At 34.0% G+C, this 11,095-nt stretch overlaps 1 protein-coding gene across 3 annotated transcripts; it reads left to right on the forward strand.

Moving 5' to 3' along the window:
* Positions 1–1,977: 1,977 nt before the first annotated feature.
* LOC115699363 (uncharacterized) lies at positions 1,978–10,596 on the forward strand. Of its 3 annotated transcripts, none has more exons than XM_030626722.2 (18): positions 1,978–2,297; positions 2,996–3,068; positions 3,572–3,615; positions 4,415–4,457; positions 4,671–4,892; positions 5,066–5,179; positions 5,646–5,717; positions 7,241–7,285; positions 7,368–7,447; positions 7,570–7,634; positions 7,718–7,784; positions 7,881–7,994; positions 8,604–8,680; positions 9,199–9,296; positions 9,388–9,447; positions 9,528–9,596; positions 9,672–9,725; positions 10,272–10,596. In XM_030626722.2, exons 1-18 carry the CDS (start codon positions 2,188–2,190, stop codon positions 10,341–10,343), a joined length of 1,479 nt encoding a protein of 492 aa, XP_030482582.2. In that variant the 5' UTR covers positions 1,978–2,187; the 3' UTR covers positions 10,344–10,596. The 3 variants fall into 3 exon arrangements, with proteins under 3 accessions (XP_030482582.2, XP_030482583.2, XP_060958836.1); XM_030626723.2 differs by having other exon boundaries at positions 8,607–8,680; XM_061102853.1 differs by having other exon boundaries at positions 8,607–8,680; positions 9,672–10,596.
* The last annotated feature ends 499 nt before the right edge of the window (positions 10,597–11,095 follow it).

Here is an 11,095-nt window from a genome sequence, read left to right on the forward strand (position 1 = left end):
TTCAGATATTGATAATGCTCTGCTACAGAAAGGAATCAAGGGCTAGATATCTGAACGGAAGGAGTCATATTATTCCGCTGCACCCAATGTAAGGTTTCCTAAACTTTATATGTGTTTATTTTATCGTTTTAGAAAGTTCTTATTTAGGATGTTAATAAACATACTTGTGAGTAGATCTAAGATCCTGGTAAAATAATTTCCAACATTACCAACTAAGGGTTTCAATTAAAGGCCTGGCCTTAGTAGACTTCATTGTAGAGTGTACAAGAATTAACAATAATCTAGAAGAACCAAGTCTAGAACTTAAAATTTGGAAGTTTATGTTGACGGACCATCAAACGAAAAATGTTCCAGAGCTAGAATCATTTTAGTTTCTCCGCAAGGACTTCAACTCCAAAGTTCCCTCTAGCTTGAATTCACTGCCTCCAACAAATGAAGTAGAACATAAAACAATGATTGCAGGCTTGCAATTAGCCAAGGAAGTTGGAGCCCAAAACATTGAGCTCTACAGTGATTCTTATTTGGTAGTAAATTAGATATCCAGAGAATATCAAACAAAATGTGAGAAAATTCCATGGCAGATATATTGACGAAGTTAGCAACGGATCCACAAAACGAGTTGTACGGATTAGTTCCCATAGCTCACCTTGTTGTTCCAAGCACAAAATCACTGAGGTTAGTGTTATTAATCATTCAACCTCCTGGGTAGGCCCTATATACAAATTTCTAAGTTTTGGGGTACTTCTAGACGACAGGGCAACTGTCAGAAAGATTCAATACCAAGCCCCCAGATATATGATTCTAGATGGAAGAGGGTTATCGATACCTAATCTGAAGTGTATAGTTGGAACCAAAATTAGTGCTGTAATTTACGAGATACACAGAGGTTTTTGTGAAGATCATACGTCTGGACCCAACCTGTCCAAGAAGATCATCCGCCAAGGATATTTTTGGCCAACAATGAAGAAAAATTGTATGGAGTACATTCAAAAATGCGAGTAATGCCAACGTTATTCTAAGGTTCCAACGTTATTCTGTCGCATTTTGTCATTTGGGAAATTAATTTAGTAGGCTTTCTTCCAACTGAGAAAAGAGGAGTTATATACGCTATTGTTGCTATCGATTACTTCACTAAGGGGGTCGACGCAAAACCAATAAATACAGTTACTTCCAAAAAGGCATTGGATTTTGGTATTCAAAAAATATAGTATGTTGTTATGGACTTTCGCACAAGATTGTATTAGATAATGGAAATTTTTTTTGATAGTGATTAGTTCACTGATTTTTGTGTCAAGCATGGAATTGTAAAGAGTTTTTCAGTTGTGACCAGACCATAAGTAAATAGACAAGTGGAAGCTGTAAACAAAATTCTAAAGTAATAAAAAAAAAAGTAATTTGAAATTTAACCGTAATGAAAAAATGGGGTAATGTACCCCACTAAAATGGGTACACTGATGCAATCCCTAACTGTTTCGACATCTATAAAAATATTTTAGTCTAAATTTTTTCATAGTCCTGTATGTTATAGTTATTTCAGACATCCTGTAAAATTTTAAGAAATTTAGAATAATTTATAATATAGAAATCAATATTCAAACCGTCTATTCCACACGTGTATAAGATAAAAAAGTTGCGCGTGTAACAAACTCTTTGAACCTTGTTTTTGACATGTTAAATTTTTCCGAATTTCTTAAAATTTTGTCAAACATCTTAAATAACTACAACAGATACAACTATAAAAAAATTGAACAATTTTTTTTTTTTTAAATACCAAAACAAATAATAGTGTATTAGTGCATCCATTTTAAGGAGGTATATTGTAGAATTTTTTTTCTAAAAAAAATAAATAAATGAGGGTTTGTTGCTCTAGTATGTTGTGAAGTGTTGAGAGTTTAGCACATTTACTTAAATTAAAAAAGAAAAAAAAAAAATAGTAATTATAAAGTTTTCAGTTTTGGGTAAGTGGAAATATGAGCCGGTAACAATGTTCGTGTTCAGAAAAAGGCCCAATAAGAGGTGGGAAGCCCAGGCACGGCGGCTCCATAAATAGGTCTCGTATGAAAAAGCGCACACACTATCCTCGTCCACTGTTCTCTGCCAAGATTCCATTCAAAGTACACAACAACAAACACAGACTCCTACAACACTCCTTCTTCTTGAAGCTTCAAGGAGAAGGAACCCACACTGATGTCGTCTCTAGAAGGACACACGGAAGACGAGGAACAAATTCGTCAGAGAAAGCTCGAGGAAGCCCTTGAAATCAAATCCCTAAGGCGTATCGTTAGCGCTTACCTCAAGTAACTAACCGTTCTTTATCATTCTCAGTCCCTCTGTTTTAGATTAGAATTTGTTTAAATTGTTGCCTAGCTCTGCAACTTCAAAATCCTTCTCTAAAGGATTATCCTGAAACTTAATTGATATATTTATATTTTTTGATTTCTTGAGTAATTCTGATCGAAATACTTAATGTGCGCGGATGAGATTTGATTGACCTGATTGTAAAGATATACGCTTTGGAAAATTCAATGGGAAATTGATTGTCAAAGTGGTAATCTGCAGCCACTGTAATGGAGATAGCAGTGGTCTTAAGATAGTACTATGTCCACTAACCCCAAGGGGTGGTCTAGTGGTAGTGAGGAGTGTTGGAAAGTGCTGGTAGGCATTGTTCCAAGTTCGAATTCCCACAGACTAAAAAAAGAAAAAATCTTGGGCCACTGGAAGGTCCCAGTCGAACTGCCAGAGCAAAAAAAAATTCAAAAAAGAAGAAAAAAGATAGTATTATGTCATTGATTTTGTTCCTCGAATTCTTTTTATCAGATTTTGTTTTTTCTCGCCTTTACGTCATTTGGGTTCTTTGATTTCTTTGCTTTAGAAACTCTTTTGGTCCCCAATAAAGACTATAAAATGCTCAAGATAAAGGTGAAGCTATGTACTTTCAAATAGAGTAGAGCTGCCACTGTATTTATCTCATAGTGAGTGTTTCTTCCGTGTACAGCTATCCAGAGGCTGCAGATGAGGATGTCAGACGATACGAAAGATCATTTAAGAAGCTTCCACCTCCACAACAGGTATTTTAACTATCCATGTTTTTTGCTCTCTTTAGTTCTCAGTTTCACTTGGAATTTTCAGGGTTGATAATTTGATATTGGACCATTTAAATAAAAATAAATCATCCTGTTTAGCGAGGAAGAACAATTTCATTAAACAAAAAAAATTAAACTTGTAAGAATGTGACAACTTTTAGACATACATGTTGACATTGGCCTACTACCACCTCTAGTACGGATAATGACATTAGTATACATTTTAGTAGATTGGAAAAGTATTGCCTTTTTGGTTGTTAGTGGCTGCAATCCATACCATATCTTGCTTCTAGAGTCCGATAATCTATAAGTTTGTGAAGAAATATGTTAGTAGATGAAGTTTTCTTAGTGAAATATTATGTTTGTTGCTTTGATAACAGACGAGCTGATGATTAAAAAATTCACCTCTTCATTAGTTTTTAACAAACCAACTATTATGAAACTAATTAAAGAAGCACATGTATGTGTTTTGTTGCATGACCTTGCAGGCTTTGTTATCCCATTATCCTTTGAAGTTTCAAGAATTGAGACGGTAACTACATCTACATCATGTGTTTCTTTCTATTTTAATATTTTGTAATTTACTAATCGTCAACTAATTGGGCTACTAGAAAATGAAGCATAGTTTCCGTGATTTTCTCTCTAGTTCATTAGGTATTTTATTGTTTTAGTATCCTAAATTTGTGAGATTTGTCTTTCAACTTAATAGATAATAGTATTCTTTAGATGATTAGGGCTGATTATAGGTTAAGTTAGGATTTTTAGGAGATCAGATTTCTATAAATATTGTACAAATTATATAATGCTGTCGAAGCCTCTTATTTCAACTTAGGATTCTGGTATTAGGGTAGCTTGTTCAGCCTTGAATGATGCCATGGTGCCAAAAGTAGATTCATGTTTCTATACCCACCACCAAGAAGTATGTCTAAGAATTTTAATTTTACCATTGACCAGACCAATATTGCTACCAACCCAGTTTCCAATTACATTTCGGTCAGCATTCATTGGGAGATTATCATAATTTGCAAGCCCCATTTTGGTCACAACTACCTGGGTTGATCAGTGCAGGTAAAGACAGTTCTAAAGGGCATAGGAAATTTCAGCGATTAATTTAAATGTCCACTGGAATTTTGCTAGAGGGAAAGGAGCTTGGTTTTGATGCATACTATGCTTTCGTTGTTTGTAATGGTACTTGTGCTGATTAATTTGGAGGCCACAAAATACTAGGATGTAACCTTTAGACCTTTATCATGTATAGGGGAGTCTCCATGCAAATTTGACATAAGCTAAAAGTAAGTTACAAGTTCTAATTGATCTGCCTATCTTTGCAGGTGTATTTCTGCAAATTCATATTTCATATTTACTATGCTTCAGGTTGGTTCTAGTCACCTTATTCATCATTTGTTTGTGTATTTTTTGCTTTAGTTTCAATCTAAAGTATCGGTATAGCGTGATGATATTTTGTTATTGAAGTACTTTGTCTCTTCTCTCAGCCTTCTTAGGTTATATGAACACATTCTTAAATTATTATCGTCAAAGATACCTTGAATATTTACTTTTTGTTTTAACAAATTAATTACTTGGCAGGCATTTGAACCCCCACTTGATATGAGCCAGGACATAGATGATTGTGAAAACCCTCCTCATGAAGATGACCCAAATAATCAGGGCTTCTGTGAAAAGAGGGATGTTTGCTGTAGTCATTCTACTTCTACAAGTGGCAGAACTTGTTTCTCTCAATCAAGTAAAGCCTGTTGTGAGGAAGGGAACAATTTATGCAACTCACAAGAAGGAGACATTGGCATTAAGGTTCATTTATTAGTTTTTACCATACGAGCTATAAAGGATATATATTTATATTCATATATCTGTATATATAGAATAAATAGTTATATTTATAGATAATAACTTAATCTATGGCTAGTACTTTTTTCATTTATGTCCTTTTCATTTAGAAATTTGACCTCTGTAGATAACAACAGGAGGTTCAAAATGAAGGTTGCAGTGGATCCTGTACTGTAAGGACTCCAGGCTTGGAATGTGACAAAGAGTTAAAAAATTGCTGTGGAAATGATGCCATGGATTCAAATGGAAATGTAATCTCATAGCTATTCATTATGTTCCATGTATCTTTAGATAATTATGAAAATTATTTTAGTTACGAGAGTATATGTTTTACATATCCTCCATTTTGCATAATATTTTGAGTCATCCAAAAAGTGTACTAAGGCTTATATGTTAGAATTCATGTGTATTCATTCCCCTCTTGTTTTGGGAGAAGTATAAACTTATTTTTGATCAACATCTTAGAAACTTAAAGAACTTTTGCCTACATAATTTTTTTCATAGTAGTAGTCAAAAATAGGAAAGCCTGTGTCTATCTTTCTACGTGTTGACTGCTGACCAACAAAAATGGCACAGTTGCTCTCTTTTATTTGCTCCTCCTTTCAAGAACAACTTAATTATTTCATTTGTTTATTTGCTCAGATAATTAAATTTTCCTTTCTTACTCAATTAAAGAAATATGTTATATTTAAAATTTATCTCGCTTCAAAATCCCAGGCATCTTTATCGAACCAGGAGTGGTTGGACCCATCTTTGCAGTTTGATGTCCCTTTAGTTGATGTTGACAAGGTATATCGATCTTAATTCTACAATACTTTTCTATATCGGCAGCTTTTCTTTTTTGGACTTAAATCTATTTTGTGTACTTATAGGTATGATGGTTTCTCATGCTCTTTAAACATTGTAGCTAGTTGTGTCCATGAGTTAAAAGTTGGAATAAAAATGAACCCGTGCTGTAGAAATTTTTATCTCATAGTATTGAGGCCAAGTTGTGGAAATAGAAGATTATTTGGCTGGTATTGATTTTTTGTTCAGAACAAAATGAAAAAGCATCATATTGGTTACTTTTGGTTTTAGTTAAGAAACTTTGTTACTTTATATATGTTGTTCAAAAATAATCAACAGATTGTGTTAGTACAGAATCACATGATGCTTATACATTGGTTGAAAGAGAAATAGTTGGCAAATGATAGTGTGATAAAGTGGTTGTGTTTGAACCGATTTAAACAAAGGAAAGATGTAAAGAAGCAATAGTCTCTATATTGGAATTTGTTTCATTATTTTGTTCTGATACTCTCTTTAGAGTGAACATTTAGGGGAGAAAAGTGAAACTAGAGTAATAGGAATTATTGGATGGATGTACTGATTCAAACAATGGAAATATGCAAATGAAGTAATGAACAATATGCTCCATATTGGAAGTAGTTTATTCTGACACTCTTTAGGAGAATGAACTGTTAAGTGAGAGGATTCAATAAGAGTAGTAGGGGCTTACTGGATGGATTTGGGTAAGGGAACATGCAAATGAACAATAGGTTCTATGTTGGAAGTTGTTATATTATTATATTATTACACTCTCTAGGATTATGAACTCTTAGGAGAGACAAGTGAAAAGAGTAGGGGCTTGTTGGATGGATTTGGGGTAACCAACACAAAAGAGTGTAGTATCCTCCCTCTAGGGGTAAAATACTTCTCTTTTCTTCCCAAGTTCCTTCTTCCTACAGAACATAACTTACGTGTTGGCCTAACCCAAACAAAGGACCCGTCCAACACAGACCATTTTAATTAATGGAGAAACACAAAAAGTCAATTAGTGGGAGCAAGTGACCAACTAGTGTAGACTAGCAACTTGGGTTTATAAGACTAAGGAATTTGTGTGCCTGTCTTTCCAAGATCTCAACAGGAAGTGGGGATGCATTTTGCATCAAGAATCTAGTTAGGACACATTATCTGCTTCCTATTCCTGTTCAGGGCTCATTACTGAAAATTGTTCGGCTTTGAATTGCGTTAGGGTCAGTTGTTAAATGTTTTCGTTTTGTGAATTATCTTTTGTTCCCATGGTTTTCCTCCGCCATAATTAAGGCTTCCTAATAAATTTGAGAGAAGGTAAGTCTAAGACAAGTGGCCTCTCTCTCTCTCTCTCTCTCTCTCTCTCTCTCTCTCTCTCTCTCTCTCTCTCTCTCTCTCTAAAATAGGCTGTATGACACACATTGAGAAATTATACTGCTTTGTCTGCTAACTTTTGCTTTTTTCATTGTTTATTTATTTACCTTTGCCGTGTTAATTTTGTTTCTTATTCTTTTGTCTTCTAGGTTCGCTGTATTATAAGGAATATTGTTAGAGATTGGGCGGAAGAGGTTCTGTATCTGTTCTCATGTTTTTTAGATTCTGATATTTATACACATCCAAGGCTTGTTCCTTATATAATATCTAATACAGGGACAGAAAGAACGAGATCAGTGCTACAAGCCTGTCCTTGAAGAGCTTGATATCCTATTCCCTAACCGTTCTAAGGAAAGGTATGTTTGTTTCTGATGCTGTTTCCGTTCTCCTATGTTATTTCTTCCGGTTATGTTGACAATTCTACCAGTGGAGTTGTGTTTTATCCACTTACTCTAAAATATTTAATATGTTTTGACAGCCCTCCTGCCTGTTTAGTTCCTGGTGCTGGACTTGGACGACTAGCTTTAGAGATCTCTCGCCTAGGTATGCATACACCATTAGCTTGTCACAAGTTCTACCATAAATTGTGATCTTACTCAGTGCCTACTGTCTCTATAATTAAACAGGTTTCATAAGCCAGGGAAATGAATTTTCGTACTACATGATGATATGCTCGAGTTTTATTCTTAATAAGTATGAATCTGATTATACTCAAATCTACATGATTTTCAAGCTCTGGTGTATCTTTCTGCATTTCATTGATGAAAATGTTTTGCTTGGTGTATGTAGTACTGAAGATGCAGGAGAGTGGAAAATTTACCCTTGGATTCACAGCAATTGTAATTCACTCTCAGACAGCGATCAACTTCGTCCTGTGTCAATACCAGATATCCACCCAGCTAGGTATTCTTAATCTTCTGAAGTTTCTCCTTGATGTTTAATATTTGATGTCTGCCTTCTGTGGCCTTGTTTCTATTAATTTTTGCTTTGACAACATCTGTGATTTATTACAATGAAGTTTCTGATTATGGATACATCTTCTCACTATCTATCCTAAGCAGGAGAGAAGGAAAATGTTCCATCTAAAGATAAAATAATTAAACCAGCTTATTACATCTTTGGATGATTGAATATATAATTATAGAAATATTTATATTTATGTATATTCAAAATCTGTTTGTTCCCTCTTCAATAAAGACTGTAGCTACGATGAGTGTTTTGTGAACAATAACCTAATAGTGTTGATTTATTTCCGTAAACAATTGTTAAACTGACTAAAGAATGTTATTCCAGAAAGTTATTACAGCTTTCCAACAACTTACCAAAGTTTGAACCATAAAAAATAAGTTTCAAATTTACTGCTGAGTCAAGGTCAACTTTCTCATATGTTTGGAGTGTGTTGTTTCAATTTACAGCTAGTTTCTTTGTGAAACAACTTTCTCATATTTTTGGCGTATGTTGTTTTATCATTTTGTTTTTTCTAAATAATAATCCATGTTCTCGTAATTGAAGTAGTGCTGGGCTTACTGAAGGCTTTTCCATGTGTGGTGGTGACTTTGTTGAAGTATACAATGATCCAAGTCAAGTTGGTACGTTTGTCTGATCTGTACATGTTTGTCAAGTATACATGTTTGTCAGTCTTTATTTTGTAATCAGATTTTTATAAGAGGAAGTACTTCACACCAGCTAATGATATATTTTTTTGGCTTGTTTTGTTTTATTTAAGAAGTGCTAAGCCATTTGTTTGTCAAAATGGGATAATGAATTTGAATGTACCATCATGCTAAAAGTGCATCATATGACAAATTCTAAAGCACGGCTGAATTGTTGAGATCTTCATTTAGCAAATAACTATAACAGTAGAACTTACACCAAACAAAATGTACTGGATGATTAAAACAATTTGGTCTTCCAATCATTCTTTCACATAACCTCTCATTGGTTTTGTGGAAATCAATACAGTAAAATAAAACGGGCGGGCTCTCTGGACACGAGTTCTATAGTATTTGTGGGATGAATGTTTATTATAATAAGATCATGTTTGCATGGCGATTCGATTTCGACCATGTCCCCTTTGATCACGGAGAGTAATCTATGGGCCTTGCAGGTATCTGGGATGTGGTTGTGACTTGTTTTTTTATCGATACCGCGCACAACATTGTTGAATACATTGAAATCATCTCTAAAATCCTGAAAGACGGCGGAGTAAGTACCTGATCATAATTGTTCTGATGATATTTTCTTTTCTTTTTCCAAATATCTCACTGCCTTTTATTTAATCTTGATTGGATGGCAGATTTGGATAAATTTAGGCCCCCTACTGTATCACTTCGCAGATATGTATGGTCAAGAAGATGTATGTATTCCTTTTGCTAAGTAGATCAGGTTCCACACTTCACTAAAGTAGAATGCTGTCTAAATTTTCATTATTGTTAGGAAATGTCCATTGAACTGAGTTTGGAAGATGTGAAGAAGGTTGCTTTGCATTATGGATTCAATTTTGAGGTAAAAATTGTCGTATAGATTGTCTGCCTGAGTAATTTTCCACTAGTCTGAATCTGGCATTCTTTTCTTCTACAGAAGGAAAAAACGATAGAGACAACCTACACAACAAATTCCAGGTCAATGATGCAAGTAAGCTTTACTTTTTCTTATCTACTAACCACAGAAAAATTTATAAGAATGTTTATAATATATTACCTCACACACCAGAACAGGTTCTAGATTTGTAACTTAGGATTGCAATCTTATCTAGTCGATGGCATCCGGGATGCAACAAATCTTTGAATTGAGGATGCAGCAGTCAATTTCAGTTCAATATTTTCAAAACATAGGTTATAGTGTGTGAAGTGCTTCTCTTTTTCATCCATTCATTCATGTATTTACTTACACATGTATGAAACAAACTTTAGTGAATCCTAAACATGATGAGATGACTTACGAAAAGATAGTTTACATTTTTTTCTTTTCATTCCTCTACCAACGTTATTCCTCTTATATTCATTACAGAGATTAGTGAACACTCCCTGGATACTGTATGTAAATGAAAGTTTTAGGTTTAATTATATTGGCAATGAGCATGTGGTACTAGGTATTTGATAAACGAAGTCATTGGTCCTCATGGAAGTATATGATTCTTCGTTACTCCAGGCTATTTAATGGCTGTTATTTTCTTTGCAGAATCGGTACTTTGCAGCATTTTGGACAGCGAGAAAGAAATCTGCAATGGCAGAAGAACATGCGCCTGAATAAGTTATTGTCAATCCTCACATGGCTTTATTCCATATTATTCTCAGGATCTTACATAAATATAGTGTATGATCCACATATTGTGATACTAAAAAAGGTTATTCATTTGTAGTATGGGTTTTTAAACGACGGAAAAGAAAGTGACATGCCAAGTTTATTTATTTATTTATTTATATGTGGATACTATGAAAGCATTTATTATTTTTGTTGTTTCCATCAAATACATTTGCAGAGATACATAAAGATATTTTTGACAGGTTTTGGCATTTCATTGAATTAAAACCTTTCTTGAATTTAGCCAAATCATTTTTTTATTTAGGGCTTCGGAACGGGACCATTGATGATTACACCATTACAAGTGGGATGCCACTAAATTTTTTACCATAAATGAGATGTAGGGCGAATGAAACTTGATCGAATAATTCTTACTTTTGAAAAAAAAAAAAGAAAAAAGAAAATAAGGATTCTTACTACTTTTTCCAAATCGTAAGCCTTTGTTCACTCGTCATGTCATTTGCTTGTTTTTCTTTGTGAATCTATATTTTAAAGATTTAAACATTTCCATAAAAAATTAGATATAAACATATCTTTTCAAATACTCCCAAAAAGTTATTCTACGGAGCTTTCAAACCCATTTATATGCCAATATTATTTTCTTGTAATGAGATTTTTCCTTGTCTGAAATGTAAGAGTGACGTTATTGGTTGGTCCTAAGAAGAAAACCCAGGTCCGGAATGGACGTAAATAGCTATTTT

Source organism: Cannabis sativa, chromosome 8 (assembly GCF_029168945.1).
Source record: "Cannabis sativa cultivar Pink pepper isolate KNU-18-1 chromosome 8, ASM2916894v1, whole genome shotgun sequence".
Lineage (NCBI taxonomy): Eukaryota > Viridiplantae > Streptophyta > Magnoliopsida > Rosales > Cannabaceae > Cannabis > Cannabis sativa.

Bases quoted from the DNA above. Each gene is read 5' to 3' on its own strand.
- LOC115699363 (XM_061102853.1), top strand. From the start codon at position 2,188: ATGTCGTCTCTAGAAGGACACACGGAAGACGAGGAACAAATTCGTCAG. The intron at 7,448-7,569 runs GTATGTTTGTTT...ATGTTTTGACAG, and splicing joins CCTAACCGTTCTAAGGAAAG to CCCTCCTGCCTGTTTAGTTC. The intron at 7,995-8,606 runs GTATTCTTAATC...TAATTGAAGTAG, and splicing joins CCAGATATCCACCCAGCTAG to TGCTGGGCTTACTGAAGGCT.